The 20,190-nt window shown below is 41.2% G+C and overlaps 1 protein-coding gene across 1 annotated transcript in view; it reads left to right on the top strand.

The window, feature by feature from the left end:
- Positions 1-20,190, top strand: part of SHB (SH2 domain containing adaptor protein B) — a 68,411-nt gene that overhangs the window by 40,976 nt on the left and 7,245 nt on the right. The window contains exons 3-5 of the mRNA XM_061364069.1: positions 5,165-5,380; positions 12,091-12,259; positions 15,452-15,571. Coding sequence (XP_061220053.1) covers positions 5,165-5,380; positions 12,091-12,259; positions 15,452-15,571 — 505 coding nt within the window. The remainder of the gene's footprint in view (positions 1-5,164; positions 5,381-12,090; positions 12,260-15,451; positions 15,572-20,190) is intronic.

Raw genomic sequence — 20,190 nt, 5'->3', positions numbered from 1 at the left:
AGATGATCTTTTGAGGTCCCTTCCAATCTCTAACATACTGTGATACTGTGATACTGTGATGTAAATGCACTACGTGAAAATATCATCACAGTGGTATTTGCTCCAGGTTGCTTATTGTTCTGCATATTGTGTAGTTGATAGGGGGCTGCATTTTTCTTGTAGTTAGCAGGAAACTAAATCCAGGTCACTGGGACTGAAGCTGTTTAAATGAGCTGACCTCTGGGAAGAGGACATTAGTGAAGCAACAACCATCTGTATAAGACCTGCATAAATTCTTAAAGCTGACAGCTGTGCTTTGTACAATCCTATTCCAGCACCATGTTTACACGTTAATGTGTGTTAAATGACTGAACAATGTGCTGGGCTTCCTTCAGAAAGGAACAAAGTTAAGTGCATGCACAAATGACCTTGAATAATCATTGTACTTTCATTCAAGGGCTTCTATAAATGCTAGGTTTTCAAAAGCTAGTGTTACATGTCAGTACTGTTTCCAGCATGTTACCTTCGTAGTCAGATTTATCTCGCTAGGATAGGGTTTGTTGGTAGGGAAAGCAGCAGAGGAGGTAGTAGGACTATTATTTTAAATCCTGCACCAGCCCTGGAATCTGTAGCTGAAGTGGAGATGGGTCTGTTTTATCACAGTTGCACCACAGCTGGTATGTGTGGGTCAGTACACTTTGGAATCTGACAAAACAGCTTTATTGTGCTGCACTTGATTAGTTAATTTGTCTGTATCTAATTACATTATAAATCTATTTCTCAGTGGAGCATGCATAACTTACTGGTTCCTGTTCAAGTGCTAAAGAAACTGATATGCCTGTGTTACCACAGATGCTGTGAACTCCTTGCAGGTAAAATGCTTAAAAGCTTTTCCAGTAGAACACAGGAGGTTATAAAAATCAAGGGATTTATATGACTTAGTGCTTTGTCTCTTGCAGGCTAAGACTCTTTCTGCATGTTGGATGTAGGCAAGCAAGATGTGTTTCTACTGTGACGCAGGAACCTGCCTTTACTTCCCAACTTGCCCAACAAAGTTTATAGCTCAGTGTCTTTCACCAGACAGTAAAACAAAATCTGTTACAAGTACTTAACTTGAGAGAATCTTTCTGTATCTGAAATTCCCTATACAATTGTTGTAGGACTTCTACATGTTACTTGTATTATATGTCATCCGAAGAAATGTTGCGAAGGGCTTTGTTTAAGTTTATTACTGCCTGATGAAACTTACAAGCATTCTTGATTTGGGAAAACAGGATTATTTTTTTTTTTAAGAGTGCAATTACTTTGTTTGACCTGTTGTTACTGCATACTTTAGTTTGAGATGACGGAAATATCTCTTGGCATCTGTATGCTGTAGAAGAATCTGGTTGTTTTGTTGTTTTGCTTTCTCTTGGAAGGAAAGCTGTAGAAGCTCACCTACTGGGTTCTATAAGCAAATATTGCTGTCTTCAGAGTTTCCATTGTTGGCTTTTTAGCTGTTCTGTTTTCTTGACACCTGCCCTAATTCACTCCGAACTCCACTGAGGAATACAGTGCATCTATGAGTAATGCTGGTGAATTATTTAAGACTATTAAGAGGTTTAGTGTGGTTGCTCGAAAGTTATCACGAGGTTAACTGCTCCCCTGTGGAGCTTTTTCGGTATTGTATGTGTCTGTCAGAATTGTTCATCAAGCAGGAAGAAGAATGTCACATTCAGTCTTGTACCTTATAATCTTGTGTTCCCAGATGTCTCAGTTTCTGTACCTTCTTGTCAGGTTCTTGGTTTTACAGTGGAGTCTGATTCTGTTATAACTGCTAATCTGTGAGAATAAGAATTATTTGTGAGGGTCTTTCAGCTGGCTAGCAAAAAAGTTACTTCAAAACCTTAGTTATTTCTTCTAGTAGCTAAATAATTTATTGAGTATAATTCTATATGTATAAAATGCATAAACATGTACTCTTCTGTGTCGGCAGTAAGAATTCAAAAGATACATTAAGAAAAGTGAAAAATATAAAAAAAAGTGAAATTATCACAGTTTTTGGTTTCCTGGCCATTCCAGACTATTTCAGCACTAAGAGCTGTTGTTGATTAGAGATTGCATGGAAACCATGAGAAATGCTTCATCACAAATGTTGTGTTGTTTTCAACTATCTAATTCTCAGATATCAAGTCTGCGTTGAACTGTGTATAACGCTTGTGGTGCCGATTGAGCATTGCTGTCTGTTACTGACAGCAACTATTGGTGTTTTTACTTCTATTAAAATTAAATTTTACAAATACTCTTCCAATGCATTAAATAAAAAAAGTGGAGTTTCAAGCAAATTTATAGGAAGCTTTACAAAACAGGCTGTGTGTAAGTATGTGTAAGTGTGCATATGTATGCAGACATATATTTTTATATATGCATGTAGATATATTCTCCTTCCACTTTCTCTCTCTCCCTACGTTTTAGTTTTGCCTAGAGAAACTTTTCTGCTTTAGGATCAAATAGTTTTTCTAACTGAGCATGAATTATGAATCAGTAGCATACCACCTTCTATTTACAGGTAATTTTTCCCGTGTGCTCTGGTGCTTTGGTCCTTTCTGTAAAGTCTCTGATTTAGTAGGACTGTGGCATTTCTTCCTCAGAAATACAGATTTCCTGGTGTATGAGTGGCTGGCTTCACAGTACTGAAAATCAGATACATAGCATGTTTCTGACTTTAAAAGGAAAAGTATCTTTTTATCCCGGAGAATTTATCCAAGAGACTTTTGGCTGCATATCCTTTCTAATGCAGGGTTTTTGCTTAATGCATCATTTTTCCTTGAGCAAAATTCTTTTCAAAAGATAAGTGAAAGACAAAAGACTGTGTTTTAATTAAAAAGCTTTAAAGCACTTTTTCCAAATAAGTTGCCCTTTAAGATACCATTTTCTAGGTTTTGCTTGCATTGAAAGGTGGTAATGTGGTTGTCATTCATAACTAGGCATTATCATGACCTATCTTGCTTGAATTTACAGCATTAGTTTTGGTGTATATTGCGTGAAGTTTACTGTATTTGCACTGTATAAGCTTTTTATTTTTTTACAAATAATAAGGGTACTCTTTCATATTGTTTTCAATATTGTAGACATTTCACAGTACTTTTGAAATGGTTTGGAGGAAATAGAAATTACTTGGTCATAATATTCATGCTGGTAGATGAATTGATGAATGAATTTTGTTACAGGAATGAAAAGAACAGCTCTAAATCTTTACTTAGGCTTGTGGGTTAAAAGCTTCCTTCCTTCTCCCTGTGATGTCGTCTAACAAAAAACCCTATTCAGTCAGGGTCAGCTGAAACAGGTTGCCCGTGACCACATTCAGTCAAGTCTTGCATATCTCCACATATGGAGACTCTCCAGGCAACCTGTTTCAATGTTTGACCGTTATCACAGCAAAAAGGTGTTTTCTTGTGTTCAGATGGAATTTCATGTACTTTGATTTGCTTTTTGTCCTGTCACATGGCTTTGCCATCCATCTTCTCTCTCTGCCATTGGGTATTTATATTGACAAGGCCCTCACTGAAACTTACCTTCTCCAGGCTGACCAGTTCCAGTTCTCAGGCTCTCCTCATAAGAAAAAGGCTCCAGTCATATATCAGCTTCATAGACCTTTGCTGGACTTGCTCCAGTATGTCTATGCCTATCTTGCACTGGGGAGGTGAGAACAGTCCAGATGTGTCCTCACCAGTGCTGAGCAGAAGGGAAGAATCACCTCCCTTGACCTACTTTCAACATTTATCCTAATGCAGCCCAGGTTAGTACAGTCCCTGTTTACCTTAAGGGTGCATTGCTGGCTTATGTTCAACTTGCTGGCATAGAGGACCCCAGAGTTCTCTGCTGAGCTGCTTTTCAGCCAGTTAGCAATTTTCAGGTATCTCCAGGTCCTTCTACATGATGGCACAGCCATCTGGTCTGTCATTCACTGTCCAGTTTTGTATCAGTAGATGGAGTGACCCTGGGTTTGTCTAGCCAAGGCTCTGCAAACTCCAAAGAATGGAGACTGCTCCCATGACCTACATGATGACCTATCCTACGGTTGTGCTACAGACCAGTGGAAGAAGGTTCCCCAAATGTTCCACTTGGATCTCTCAAGCTACATCTTAGATCTGTTTCTCCTTATGGCATATTCTGACACTGCACAAGAAGGGCTCTAATGCTCCGCAGGCAGCTGAGAGCCGCTGTCACATCCCCCGCTTGGCCTTCTCCTTACCAGAGTAATAAAACTGTCTCTTCTTCTCATAGACCCTCAGATCTTGCTCTCTTGGTAGCTCTGCACTGGCTTCTTTCCAGTTCTATGAACTAGATTCCTCCTTGCACACTACTTTTAGGAAGTGCGCAGACTAGTCATAGGTAGGACCCACCCACCTCTCGGTAGGGTCCTACTACGGAGCATGTAGTCTCCTTGGGGCCAGTGTGAAGGCCTGACAGTTTGCCGCTTGATTTGCTAGCTGTGCTTCCCCTTACAAAACCCTATTTCTGGTTTGCTGTATTCATGAGGGCAGTATATTGTTTCTTTTTATGAAGTTTCAACACGTTTATTTTTTATAAGATCCGTGTTAGTTTACAGAAATACATGTTTTTTAGTCCAGTGTGAGCTAAGCTCTAGTTACCAGTGCTTTTGTTCAGTGTTCTTACTCTAGTTCTAGCTTATTTTCTGCTGGTATTCTGTTCTTACTCTAGTCCTAGTAATTTTTTGCTAATATTTTGTAGAGGTAACTGCAAAGAATTTTTTATTAGCATATTGTACTGTGGTATTTATTTTTTTGTGAACTTTGTATCTTCAAATTTCACCTGTGAAGGATCTTCTCTTAAAGATTTAACTGCATACACAAATTCTGTTCTGCAGATTCAGATTACAGTTCCTTGTAAGTGTGCTTTACACACACTGTCAGGGATGGTGTGCTTCCTGTAATCTGACTCTATGCAAGCTAGGGAAAGTTGGTGGAGGCATGGTACTGTATGTGCTACAGTTGTTAGCCAGAGAAAACTTGATTCCAGCCAGTTACCAAATGTAGAGTTTAGAGTCTTGTGCAAGCTTGCCATCTGTGTAATTATGTGGCTATTAAGGACTGGATGGACGTTGAATGCTCTAGAATTACTGACTGTAATGATAAAGCATGGTTAGCAGTGATGCTGATGCAATTTTCTTTCTTGCCAACAGAGTTTCAGAAGCAGGAAGGCATGAAGTCCCATCAAAAAAACATGCAGCTCTACGACACGCCCTATGAACCAGAAGGCAGTGGTGTGGAATCTGATTCTGAAAATGTGGTGAGTCACCGTTTACGAGAAAGCAAATTGCCACAGGATGATGACAGGCCTGCAGATGAATACGATCAGCCATGGGAGTGGAACAAAGTCACCATCCCAGCTCTGGCAGGTAGGATTCCTAGTTCCCAACTAGGAAGTTCTCTCCTTCACTCATAGTATATGTACTTGCCTTGGGAGAATTAAAGTGTTTCTGCTCTTCTAGTGTGTGTCTGTATATGTGTGTGTGTGTGCATGTGTATGTATTTATGTGTAGGAATCTCTGGAAAGCAAATGTCAGTAGTCTCAATTCTTTACCTGTTGCAGAAATGTGGACCTTTTGTATAGCTCTTCAACTGACCTGTTGTCAATCACGTCAGCACTCCTTGCCCCTACCCCCATTTTAATGGATGTGATATATAGTGTTCATTCTTCAGTGGCTCTAAGACAAGGGAGTTGCTTTCCAAAATCCTAAAATTGTGGGGCAATTCTTAAAGGGGCAGGACAAAAAAAATAGTGGAGTAACATGCATGCAGTAACATACTTTTACTCAGTGATGAGTTTCTTGGTATTTAGAGCATTTTTGTTATAATTGCAAGCATTTCTTTGGATATACTAGATTAATGGTTGGACTGGATGGTTTTAAAGGTCTTTTCCAACTCAGATGATTCTACGATTGAATGTAGAACTTGGTTTTGGATTAATCCCTTTGAACTGCTGAAGTACTCCCATATCAGAACTTGTCAGTCAGGGATATATGACAAAAAAGGTCTTCTGTCTCTGTTAATGTCTGTGCTTGGTGTTGGTTAAACTGCTCTTATTTCTTTTATTTGTTTTTCCTTTTGCTGCTTTGCAGGAATGGTTATGGGGGGCTTTGTTCAGTTAATACGTGATTTCGGGGCTTTTCTTTCAAACAGCCTCTGTATGCCCAGCAAAGTCCAGCTGTATCAGTTGGTCTGACTATGTTCCAGGGTGCTCTTGTAGGGTGCTAGAGTCATATATGTTGTATGATTTTCTTCTCAGTAGTATGTTCTTGTGAAAAGCTGTGTCTAGGATCAAGGTTAGCTTGGCAGAAAGCTTGGAAAGGAAAGTTGTATGTGGTGATGGTTGTGGGGATGAGGAGGGAAGAAAAAGAAATGTGATTCTGGGAGGGAGCATGGGAAGAATCCTGAGAGCAATGATTAGTAGTCATCATGCATTTACCCTGGGTAATTCCTGCTTGACAAACCTGTTTGCTTTCTGCATTGAAATGGCTAGATCTGTTAATAGAAAGAGAGCAGAAAGTGTCATCTGTGTCGAACTTCAGCCTGCAGCGTGCTGTGCTGTAGCATCAGCTGTGCTAGCTGATTTGAAATGCTTTGGCCTAGAAGGATGGACTACTAGATGCATGAAAACCTGTCAAGGTCTCTGACCTCAATGGGTAGTGCTTAGTGATTCATATTCTTCCCAGAGTTTGGTTAGAAGTATGATTCTTCAGGGGATCTGTTCTGGAACTCTTCCTGTTTAGCATCTTTATTGGTAACCTGGAGGATGAGGAGAGGGAATGCACCTCATCAAGTTTGGAATGATATCAAAGGGGAGAGTGTGTGTGCAGAGCTATCATTCAGAGGGACCTGGACAGGCTGGAGAAATGGGCTGACAACAAGCCTACAAAACGCAACCAGGACAAACCCAATACCTGCATCCGGAGCAGACTAACTTCCTGCAATGATATGCACTGAAGACTGGCTGACTTGCTGGGTTGCAGCTTTGCTGATAGGGGTTAGAGTCCTGGGGGAATAGGGACTAAATGTGTGGTGAGAACTGGACTTACTTAGCCTGTAGAAGAGAAAGTTTTCAGGGGATGTAGTATCAACTTTCCAATGGCTATGAGGAGAACTTTGAGAAAGTGGAGCCATATTCTTCACAAATGAGCAGGTGTGATGGGAAAATGAGACATATTGAATCAGGAGAGGTTCTGACTCAATACTGGAAAGCTTTTTCGTCTGCAAGGACAGTCAAGCATTGGAACAAATTGCCCATGAAGTCCTTACAATCTCCATCTTCAGATTTTTTCATCCTGTGTGGAGGGAGTATTGGATAAAGTTTGGAACAACCTGATATGATCACATAGCAGACCCTGCCTGGAGCAGATTGGGTTGGACACCTGCCACAGTGCCTTTCCACTTGAGTTATTCCATGATTTTGCAGTTCCATGTGCCATGATATTGCCACACCTCGAAATGAAAACTGACTTCTCTCCACAGCTACAAAGGGCCACTGTCCTGTAAACAGAGTTTCTAATGACTGTATCCTTCTTGAGTGTTTCTGACCTGTTCCCCTAATGGGTAGGTGGATGTGGATGACAGAAATGTGGCTCTTCATTAGCACAGTGGAGTAGTGGTGTGGTGATCTGTTGTGAGACTGATTCTCCCTCTCTGCTTCGTTTGTTCTTACATCTTCAGATTGTGGTTGATTTAGGTTTGTTGCCAAGCCAAGCTGATGTCTGCAGTATACATCCTGTGAAATGTGGGTGGGAAAGACAAAAGGATGAAACTAAAGCAGCTGCTTAAAAAGAAACTTCTTGTTCAGCATTCCCTTTCCCCTTGTTGGGCTCCTATGGAACAGAAGAGAAGGTTAGAGAAAAATTATTTCTGCTTTCTAGTAGCATGGTTTCCTCTGGCGTGTGAGCTGTTAATAATCTTGCAGAGCTCCAGGCTCAGATACCCTCCCATTAAGAATCTGCTGATAGTTCTTTCAAGGCTGGAATTAAAACAGCATCCAGTTCTATTGGATGCTGTTCAGGTAAAGCAGTCTCTTTCCCTAAAGAGCATGAACTCTAATACAGAAGTCTAACCTGTTTGGCTTCTAGTGTGTTACAAAGTTCTGCTGCTGAGCTCTGCCTGGTGGAAGCAGGCTTTGGCTCAGGGTTGCATAAGCTCACTCAATCCCTTTGCTGGACTTGTGGTGGGAGATTGCCTGGCTATCACATCCTGGCTATGATTTGGGATAATCTGTTGTGTGTCAAGATAGGCTAATCAGGGACACGTATCACTAGGTTTCCAATGTCATAATAGTTTTTTTTTGCAGATGCTGATTATTGGTCTAGTGTATGTGTATAAAGCCTTCTGCTTTGGGTTTATGCTGTAGCATTCATCTCTGCCCCAGTTCAGTACACATTTCCAAGCCTTTTCATGTGTCTCTAGGATGGCAGCAATGCTACCTTTTCCTTGGAGAAGGCATATATGCAGCCTCCAGCTCCTGAAAGATAAGCCTTAATATGCATCAACATAGTCAACAGTAACTCTATTGTAGAGATAGGGTGTCTGCTACGTGGAGGGATCAAAAAGTTACTCAGAGCACATATAGGGGCTGTGCAGAGCCACAGTCAGTGTATTTGCAGTGGGTCTTAGCCTGCTCTCCACATTTTTTTCCAGGGAATTTCTCTATACTCCATTCCAGATTCTGAAGAGTTTTCACTGTTTTCCCTCTGCCACATCTGCTCTTGTCCATCTTTCTTTTGTTTGTGGTCATCTTTTACCCTCTCTTATGTCCTACAGAATTGCATCTGTGTTTAGTCTCATTTGTCTTTCTAGCTGACACTTGTTGCCACTCCGTTACCTTCTTACATCTCCTTGAGATTTCTCCCATCTTCAGACACCTACTCCCTATCACCCAAGACCCTTTCCTATTAGCATTTCTGCCCACAGAGAAGAAGGATGTTGTGCTTCCTTTTTCATACCCGTTCTTCTAGACCTTTGGGCTAAGCCAGATGCTATCGGAATGTCTGGGTTACAGTGACTGCAGATTGCAGTTGAAGAACTGCAAAGAGGCTGAACAGTTAATTCTTGCTGACTGTGTCAGCTGAAATGCTTCCAGTTATTTTTTGCCAATCTGTCCAGTGTTTGCTTGGCTGGAGGCATGTTCAGCCATTCTTATGTGTGTTCTTGGACTTAGAGCTACTTGAGAACAAAGAATATTTTGTTTGAAGATAGGAGGGTAAGTAAAGCCTTTGGGCTGAATAAAAGACCATAGAGGGCAGTGTGTCTTCTGTGTGACTCCTAAGCGCTGTGGCTGGGGCTGGCATCATGCTGACATTGTGGAGCAAGCTATGTACAGCCTTCCCCAGGGACTTCTGCTGTTTAGTGCTGAAAGATTTCTCTCTGTGTAGTAAAGCTGGAGTGCAGCATTTTGACTGTCTGAAGCTTGAATTCTTTAACAAACAAATTTGGTTTTATTTCCTTGGAGGCTGTACAGCTGAAGATGAAATGTGGTTTTGATGGCTTTTTATGGGAATTGGGCACGTCGTGTTAGACCTCTTGCTGAGCCGGGCAAACTAGTTTGCCTAGAAGAGCTGAGGCTGGCAAAGTAGCATGAATGAAGTAGTTTCGTGGTACATCAGTCTGCCTTGGAAGCGAAAGCCCAGTTCAGGAATGTCAGGTTGACACTGGCTCCCAAATGAGCCAATGAGGTCTTTCCAGGTTGTCATATGGGACAGCAAACCTTTGGGTAAAGCAAGTGCATGTAAAATCTGTAAATCCTGTCTTGAGTATTGCTTTACAAAACAAGTGCGCCTCTGTTACAAAGAGGGCCATGTGGTACTAGTTTTCAGCGCTCATCATGAGCTCCTTGACAACTGCTGTTATACAGAAAGCCTAGGACCTGGGCACTTGAAGCAGAGAATTTCTGGCATGACTCCATCAACAGAGGAGCATGGCACCAGCTACAGGGTGGGGGAAGAGAGGCCATGTGAACTGTGAGGAAGGGTCAGGTACGCACTCAGTTCTATAACTGCAATGGCTATATAAACAGAAGTACTACAGCAGTGAAAAACTTTATATTTCCCGCTGCATGTAGCCAAGCTTCTGAACCTTCACTGTATATACTGTAGCTTTGGTTAAAAGGGGACTATACTCAGCCCTGATAACAGCATTGCATGGTTTGGTGCCTGACTGGGTATCACACTTGTCAGTTTAATCTGCCTGGATATACCTTTCAGATTCCTTCTTCCTGCCGATTTAAATTCTTTCTCACCCCTCCCCACCTCCACGCCCCCGCCAAAAAAATACATGGAAGGGCAAGAGATTCAGAGATGCCTGAGCTTTTCAGACAGAAAAAATATTCAAAAGCATCTGAAATTTAATTTTGTGCTATTTTTTGAGAACAGACCCTAATTCTAACCATCATGTTGTAAAGATATTGCTGTTTATGAAGCTGAGTTTCATGTTTGTCCCATGAACTGAATTTTTTGGTGTGAAAGAGGTTGGTTGGTCAGAAGCTGACATTAAGTTCACCAGTTTCCACAGAATTCACAAACTATATCCAGGTGGTTTTCTTACAGTCGAAATAATAGTGCTGTTTATATATGTCACTGGCAAGTACATACATGCAATATTTCTCCTTGTTATGCTAATCAGCTTTCATTACCGATGTAATGAGGTTAAATCTGAGTTACCATTTTAAGAAATAACAAGTATATTTCTGCCATGCATACTTCAGAATATGATGAAATAAATTCGTCCAATTTTTACATAATTTGCGCCTACTTTCTCTGAATAGAAAATTTGGAAGTGTCCTAAGCCGCATGAGGAAGGCATCCAACATACCTCTATTTTGTATGCATTATGTTTTTGAACATTATAGCTATCTTCCTGTGGTATAGTGTCATGTTAAAACAATAAGTACTACAGCCACATGCCTAAGTGGCTGTGTAAATGCATGAGATCTACAACACGCTGTTGGCCTTGTACCATTTTCTCTGATCTTGAAGCTCACAGGTCTTGAAAATCATAGGGGAGCTCATTGTACTGTGTGTGTTTGTACACGTTTTGTTGATTGCCTCCTGATTCATCTGCAGCTTAGAGTGTTAGTTTTTGATGAAGCAGCAAACCACAGAAGGCAGTGGAAGTAAGGAAGATGGTGTGGGTAGCTCCTTTCACGGTTTCTGTCAATATTCTGTCTTTAATTTTTTGAAATTACATAGATATGTGGAATCTGTAAGTGGAGTAAATGTAGAATGATAATGCTGACATAGAATCACAGAATGATTTGGGTTGGAAAGTATCTTATGATCACCCAGTTTGTGGGCAGGGATACCTTCCTCTAGACCAGGTTGCTCCAAGACCCATCCAACCTGGCCTTGAGCACTTCCAGGGATGGGGCAGCCATGGCTTTTTTCGGCAACCTGTGCCAGCGCCTCATCATTAGTATATGCTTTGCTATAGATGTTGCAGTGCTCTAAAAATTACAGATTTGGAAAATAAGTTATTTTGGTTTTCCTGGAATAATATAGCTTGTGAAAGAGACTAATAAATGCTATTTTCCTTTTTTGTCACTTTGTACCTTAATGTTTCAAAACAAAAGTTTTGTGTCCATTTGCATAAGCGAATACACTTTCAATTAATTGCTGCTTGCCAGTATTTCTGATGTGGATGTTAGATGGGTTAGGATGATTAGGATGATTCCATTGAGGCATCTGATTCCACTGATTTCAGATGTTCTCACTTGTTTGTTACTGTATTTAGGGCAGGGGCCTATCTTTGTTTCTGTTATGTGCTTAACAGTATCATCTCTTGGAAAGTATCAAATGCTAAGATAAGCCTTAGTTATTGTAACAAGGTTTGGGAGAGCGTGGATTTTGCTGTTGGAAAATGTGGATTTTGCTGTTGGAAAGGCAGAAGAGTTTTAGGACTGAATTTTGCATAGTTAGAAACACCTTTACATAAGTTTGTGGATAAACCGCTACATCCTGATGCTTGTGGGTGAATGTTTATTCTTGCTGGGAAGTGTGAAACCTTCTCTAAGTGCTACTATTCTGGTCCTTGTTAACCTTGCTTGGAGAGGTAATTATTGTGTGTCTTGCAGCCCAATTTAATGGAAGTGTGAAACGACAAGCATCTTCTCCCTCAAATGACCAGCACAGGCAGTTAAGAGCACCTGGAGGAGGCTTTAAACCCATCAAACATGGCAGTCCAGAGTTTTGTGGGATCCTGGGGGAGAGAATAGATCCAACTATTCAACTGGAAAAGCAGATGTAAGTAATTGCTCTCTAGCTCTTTGCCTCCCCAATTACAGAAGCAGCAAGTGTCCCAGATCTTCCTGTCTAGTTCACCCTCCTCAGTTTCCCGTGTTAGTGCAAAAAAATATTCCTGTTAATTGTGTGATTAACTTTGTTGGAGACAAAATGCTCTTAAGCAGGAAATTCACCTCAGGGACAGTGAAATTTGTCTGCCAAGAATGTGCAATTATTCCACTTCAACTGTGTTGATTACATTGTATTAGGGAAAACAGATGCATATCACCTATATGCAAATTGTGCTTTAAAGCTGCACAGATTCCATAACTTTATGGCTGCATAGCATGTTTCTAGTGCCCCAGATGTACCCTGCTCCAGAGAGAGACTGATGAGACCATTTACAAAGCCTTCAGAAAAGAGACATTTCAACTCTGGTGGTGTCAAGCTTGAGGGTGGTATTTAGAGGCAGTTCTATCAGCTCCAAACTCAAGTTCTGGGAGAAAACCCTGCGGTGAATGTCTGATATCCACAAAGGTGTCCTCTATCCTGCCATATGATTACCCTTCCTTGAACCATTTTACAGATTGGCTTGTGTGATGGAATGACCCACTGTACTATGTTATACCAAAGGTGCAGCCTCACAGAAGGGGCCAGAATCCTCTGTTACGCAAACAAAAACAAAAAAAAAAATCTTTTTGTGGACCAGTTTGCACAGGTTACGCTGATATTTCTGAGCACTGTGAAGCCAATGGATTCACACAGAAAGGCAAAGAAGTCATTTCTTGATATGAATGTGCTTTTTGTGAGAATACTTTGTTCCTGAGCATACAAGTGGACAAGTAGATTAGCAAATTTCCCAAACAGGGAGAAATACCAAGGTGTAATACTGTATCAAGAAAATACTTTTAGTTGTTTAGTTGTGATTAAGAAAAATGTAACTATGAACTTAGTAACTCTTGGATCCAGGAGAGTTGAATGAATTTGTTCCACTTCCTCAATAATACTGAAAAGAATAAAGTATGTTCTGCTGTTTCTATTGTGTTCTTGAAAGTGAATCCCTCCCAGTCTTATCTACAAGACCTGGTGACTTCCTGTTTTGCTCTGACTGGTTCAAAAACAGAGTAATGTTGTGCATTATATGAGCTGTAATAACTTATTATACTTACTGTATAATTGGTGCAGCTGTCCTGTTTTCGATAGAGCTGCAGTGGAGCTGCAGCCACTTCAGCTGCAGCTGAAACCTGGCCCTTGAGAAAGTAAGGGACATCAGGAAGAACGTTCTATAAGCCACAGTCAGGATGCTTTCAATTTTGCTATCAGGTTAGCACTGTGTGCCTGTTTTCCAGGATATATTAGAAGGTGTGCATGTCTTCAGGTTTCTATGCCTCATGCTTTTGCACTGGTATCTATCAGAAGCTGTCATTTCACTGTTTTGTCTTTGATCATCTGTACAAATACCTGTATGTTAACATTTAAAAAATAAACACAGTCAGGGCAAACTGAGCCACTACAGTTGAGACAGCAGATTTGCCAGGAACTTTAAGCTGATTATCTCACCATGCTTATCTTGCTACCTAGCTGGAGCAATCACGGTGTTCCATTTACATGGGCATATGATTCACAAGCAATTACACTTCTGGCTACTCCTCTTTCATCTTGGCTGTAGCCAAAACAACTTCCATGGTTCACCTGTGAATCAAATATTCTCCATCAGCAGTTGTCTTCATACTTCACTGCTTTTCTTCCAACTTGTTTTAAAAGCAGGTTTTGCTTCCTGAAACCAGCCCTGCATTCTTTTTCTGTGAATCTGACAACTAGGGAGCATCAGATCTAAACTATAGATGAAATAATTCCTTCTGAATGTCAGAGTCCAGGGTATCTCCCTGGTTTTGCCTGGGTCAGAAAAAATATAGAAATAGGAAATAGATAAAGGGGAGAATTTTTAGACTGTCCTAAAACCATTTTCTGATTCACACTTAGAGTTAATATTCTTCCCTTACACTCAGAAGGTAACGTAGTATTCAAATTACTTATTCAGAAATATCTTTCAGCAGTAAATATTCCATGGGAGATAGGAAGAACAACCCCTGAAAACATTTGCATATGTGTCTCAATTTTATTTGTGAAGTGATGGAACTGTCAGGGACTCCCTTTCTAGTCTGCCATGAATATACAAATTTATAAACCGTTTTTAGCTTTCTCTAATGAAAGCTGTGGCTGTAATCAGGCACACAATGAATTTTTAATTTGAGCACCGACTTTTGTGTAGCACATTTATCAGATTTGGCATGGAGCTGGCATCAGCACAAGGTAGTTAAGAGCAAGAGTTCCGTCAAAGGAATCTGTCTGGTCTTTATTCACCTTTTAGTTGGAATATCTCCCTTAGAGTAAGTTTAGCAGATAAATAAAATTACAACAAATGGAAAAAAACTTTTTGCCCAAGGCCAGTGACAGTTCCTGATAATAACACATAGCAGCCATTCCTGATGTAAGCATTCCTGCTGTAAGCCATTCCTGATGTAAGCATTATGACACTACCATATAAGGCATGGTAGTGTCACACTGTGCTTCAAAGTGCATCTGGCAACTGCAGGAAGGGAGAGATCTTCCTCAGAGATGTGACTGACCCAGTGCAGGACTGAACACATTACATTGCTATGGAAACTTGAGAGAAGGGTCAGCATTTGCTACTGTGACTGTGAGATTTTAATTGCTGATGCCGAGCAGCATGTGCTGAGGAGGTTCTTTGTTTGCAGTGTTCAGTTTAGTGGAGGACCTACCTCTTCTCTCCCCAATTCTTTTCTTCCCTAAATTGATCGCACCCACTCCACAGATCCACCAGAGTTTTACTTAAAGCGCTCTGATTTGTCACAGCTATGTTTAGAATAAGTGTCTTCATTATAGATCTTCACACTTTATCATTCTTCTTCTTTCTCAAAGATTTATTTTTGCAAATGTTTTCCACTGTTAACTTTCATATCCTTCAGATGCAATTTTCTTTTTGTTTGCCTTTGTTTAATTTCTTGTTCTTTTGTATATTATTTGAAATACTGATATATCACAGATAATGCAACCAATGTACTTTTTATTCATGATATGAATTTAGAAGATATCCATGTGATAGTAACCATTATTCATATCTTAAAGAAAAGAAGTAGTGAAAGGAGTATGAGTTGGAATGTGTGTATTAATCTGTCTGCTTTTTCCTAGATGGTATCATGGAGCAATCAGTCGGACGGATGCAGAAAACCTGTTACGTTTATGTAAAGAGTGTAGCTACCTTGTAAGAAATAGTCAAACAAGCAAGCATGACTATTCTCTTTCACTGAAGTGAGTACTTACAAGTTAAAAAAATAAATGTAATAAATAATAAATGTAATTTATAAGCTATAATTTTTCTGGTACAAGAATAGAAAATGATCCAGTCTTTTGCTGCAGTGGTTCAGCTGAGAAGGGCACCCAGTGAGTTTGAGACTGTCAGTGTGCATGTTATATAGTGACAATCACTGAATTTAGGATCTTGCAATTTGGGGATGTTAAGAGATTTTTAGTCTTCATTTGATGCCTATCTAACAAAATGAACCTGCTGTTTCTGCTTCAGGGTGAATAAGCAACTGTATTGTTTGGGGATTTTATTTCTTTTGCTTCATACATGGAAGGAAAGCTTTGTATAGTTTACTGTGCTACAGCTGTACAGTATTGCTACAGTTCTTCAAAGTAAAAAGCCCAGGATCAATAATGAATGATATACAGAATTAGGAAATGAGGATTGTTCTAGTCTCAGTGCTGCTTTGAAGTTGCTACACGTACCGTAAGCTGATTAGGATACATTACAGATGTTGGCTTCAACATGTCATAGAATGGTTTGGGTTGGAAGGAGCCTTCAGAGATCATCTAGTCCAACCCTTCTGCCAAGGGCAGGGACATAAGTTCACTTGCATTTCCAGCAGAGGAAGTTTCCAGGCACTCATGCAGGAGAGCAAAAAGCCCCTTGACTTTCATATAGGCTGTACATCTGTAAAGAGAATTGTTTCCTTTTCTTTCCTTGTTACAGGATAGGGTCTGATACGAAACCTAACCTTCCAGGTAGGTCTGGGACACAAGCATGTTTGATTTTTTTGCTAGCATTACTCCTGACAGTTTGGCTTTTACATGGTTTCTTAATAGGTCTGTTCTGGAGACACATTTTACTGCCTGGGGATGATGGTGAAAGGTACACCTCTGTAGACAGCAGCAAACCTAATCCTTTTTACATTCATAAGCTCCTTAGAAATAAAGGGCCACATCTACTCTACCTTGGTTTAGTCTGCCGGTCTAAACAAGTGAATTCCAGACTGGGTTTGTAGCTCCACTTTGGATTTAGTAGAAGTGCATGTGCTGTGTGACAGTCAAAGAGATTTCAAGTCTCTGTGTTCTTTCAGTTTTGTTGACTTCACTGCATTGGCTAAGCCGATGTTCAGGTGGCTTCTTACTCCTTCCTGTGCTTCATTTTTAAGTGACATATGTAAGACCCATTTCTCCAGCACAGATACATGGGTTGTATCAAAGTGCTTAAACAAGGTGTGCATGGGGTAGTTGGCAGATTTAACCATAGCAACCATCCATCCCCTCATCAGATTGTACTGAGGATGTGTATAGCCCGCTTCATAGTGGTGACTCCATTGCTGGAAGTAAAATTATTTCTGTTTACAGAAAAATGCTGCTGAAATACTCAATTGCAGACTTTAGTTGCTGCTTGATGTCACTGGCAGGCAGTTAATTTCCATGATGATCACAAGGATATGAGTAGGATATGCAACTGGACTTTTAAAAAATCATAAAGGAGCTGCAGGCATTGGGTTGCTGGCATGAGCGCTGTTGGAGTTGTGTGCAGGTGCCTCATTGCAGTGTTTTTGAGAATGCCAACTGAATATAAGACTCTTTTTAATCCTAGAATCAACCAGGTTAGGAAAGACCTTCAAGATCATCAAGTCCAGCCATTGCCCCAGCACTGACAAGGCTACCACTAAACCATGTCACTGATGGCCTTGTCTACACAGTTTGTGAACACTTCCAGGAATGGTAATTCCACCACTACTCTGGGCAGCCTGTTCCAATGCCTGACCACCCTTTTGGGGAAGAAATTGTTCTTAATATCCAGTGTTAACCTCCCCTGGCGCAGCTTGAAGCTGTTTTCTCTTGTTCTATTGCTTGTTCCTTGGGAGCAGAGACCAGCCACCTCCTGTCTCCATCCTCCTTTCAGGCAGTTGCAGTGAGCGATAAGGTCCCCCCTGAGCCTTCTCCAGACTAAACACCGCCAGTTCCCTCAGCCGTTCCTCATCACACTTGTGCTCCAGGCCCTTCACCAGCTCCATTGCCCTTCTCTGGACCCGCTCCAGCACCTCAATGTTTCTCTTGTAGTGAGAGGCCCAGAACTGAACAGAGGATTCGAGATGCAGCCTCAACAGTGCAGGGGGATGATCACTGCCCTGGCCCTTCTGGCCACACTATTGCTGATAGAGGCCAGGATGCTGCTGGCCATCTTGGCTGTCTGGGCACAAGCTGGCTCATGTTCAGCTCCATCAGTCAGCACCCTGCCTATATGTACATGTGCACACACAGAGGTGTCATTCCCATAGTCCCTGGGCTGCCCTTATAAAGATTTGTTGAGTTCATTGAGTGCGTGGTGTTGGGCTTTAACAACGTGATTGGGTTATAACAGTCTTTTGGGGCAAGAAACATGGTTTGTGGTGCTGGATTACTGAATACTGAAGCCAGCTCTGATTCCATCACCACTGCACGTTTCTGGTTAATTCTTCATTAATCAAAGGGACATGGGTTCCAATTCTCAGATCTGGAGACAGATGCCATGAGATGCTCAGTGTCCAGTGATGGCCACCATATGCATACAAACAAAGTGACAATATATATAGTGTTATGTAGCACTTAACATCATATAGTTTAATTTATTGGCTATTCTCACCCAAAATCAAATCCCCATTGGAATTCCTCATCCTCCTGCATTACCCACCAAGTGCATCCAGGTCCTATTTCAAAACCGCTTTAATCCTACCTCATTAATGTTTTGATTTAAAAAACATATGCCATGACTTAACATAGACAGACTGTGATTGAATTGTGACTTTCTGAGCTGAAATGCCAGAACTATATGAGCAATGCCTCAAGGCTGCCTATGGGACCCTACAGGTCTCTAGATCAAGTGCTGTGCAGGCTGATCCACTCCAAATGGTAGCAGGCCCAAGCGTGCCTGGCTTCAGGCTCTCCCTATCATTTAACCAGAGACCACTGTGTGCCAGAGACCACTGTGTACTACACAGCAGGTCTTAAGTAGTCTGCAGAGGCGTAAGAGCAGCAAGGGCTTTTATTCTCAGACAGAACTGGAGGACTGCTGTCCTTAGTTATTTCCAGTGCCCCCTGTACTTGAAGCCTGTCTGTCCCTAGCACCTGCATGCTTGGTGCTCTTTGCCAGTGCCTGGAGATGTGCAAGTGCAATGGAAACTAGACATAATGTATTCACTGTGGGCTGTTGCACAGCACTTTGTAAGCCTTACTGAACAAGATTGTCCTGAGATCCTCTGCTTGGGAGAAACCTGTTCACGTTGTTTGATTCCCATTAAAGCACATAGCACCTTCTCTTGGCTTGTTGTAACCAAAGGGAGGGGGCTGGGTTTTGAGGCCACTGCTACTGTTGTGTGTTCTTGAGCTGATGTATCTGTTCAAATAGTAGGTTAGTTGTGATTCACAAAAGCACATCCTTGGTTACATTTCTTGCCAGAAGCAAAAGAGAGGAAGAAGAACAAAGGCCTCCTAGAAATATCTGAAATAGAAAGGTTTACTAGATCTTAAGCACAATATCTCTCAGCTTCTCCACCTCTGTCAAGTCTCATGGCTTTCTGCTTTCTTTTCTGTGTTGTTTCTAAGAACATACCCCCTTCTCACAAGGTAGGGGAATTGCCAGGGTAGAGCACCAAGTTCTCTGTCAGCTGTGTGGTCTCAAGGAAGACTGAATGAGACCTTAAGGCCTCAGTGTCTGTTGGTTGTGTGAAAACCAGCTCCCAAAAAAGAATGTTGTCAGACTTGAAGAAGCAGGTGGAGTTGTCTTGAGCTTGGACCCTCCACATGAGGCTGGAAGGCTCTCTGATTTATAGGAGGGAAGGGAGTACTACCCCACAGCCGGGCACAGTAAACCAAGTAAAACCTGTTGGTGTAAGGTTCAACAGCCAAACTGAAGGGGTTCACAAGAGGAGTACTAGGATGTATACTAGATTTGCCTCTCCTAGAGTCCAGCTTTAATGAATATTTTCTACACTAGAACACTAGAGCTGCGTCTGGGTGCTCCTTAAGGCCTGTTTCCCCATTCAGTTCTGTTGAAATGGAAATTCATCCAACAAGAGCCCTGAAGCAATGGATATGGTCTCTGCTGACTCTGCTTTGAACATGGGAAAGCACTGCTGAAGATTGAGCTATCCAGGCTTGTTCTGGCAGTGTATTGGACTAGAGTCCTAAAGTGGTTATCAAATTTGTCCTTAGTTACCTGATTGAGTTTGATGTCTTGCTCTTTCTTTGTGTAATAAGTTTGAGGAGAAATTGCTTCACTGTTTAAACATGTTGATTAAAAATTATGACTGGGTGCAGAAGCCTTAATGAAATACTTTCAAATAACCACAGCCACTTTTCGATTGCTAATTAATGTGCTCTGAAAAGCACTTAGCCATCTGTAGCCTGCATCCTCCCATTAGGCTGTGGGGTAGGGATATATCAGCCTGTGATATAGTAAGGTATAATAGGCAGAATATCTGTATACTCACATGAGTGACTACATGAATAAAGGATTACACGTATTGAAGTATCTGTGAAGGAGAGATAACATGGAAAATATTACGGAAAAGTTGAATTTACACAAAGCCACACACATACACAGGAATGAACTCACAGTTCCCTCTTGTGCT

Source organism: Neopsephotus bourkii, unplaced genomic scaffold (genome assembly GCF_033783945.1).
Source record: "Neopsephotus bourkii isolate Nb327-2 ecotype Australia unplaced genomic scaffold, CSIRO-AGI_Nbou_v1 NB_1184, whole genome shotgun sequence".
Classification (NCBI taxonomy): Eukaryota; Metazoa; Chordata; class Aves; order Psittaciformes; family Psittacidae; genus Neopsephotus; species Neopsephotus bourkii.
The sequence above is the reverse complement of the archived record's forward strand: the minus strand, read 5'-3'. Positions and strand labels throughout refer to the sequence as shown.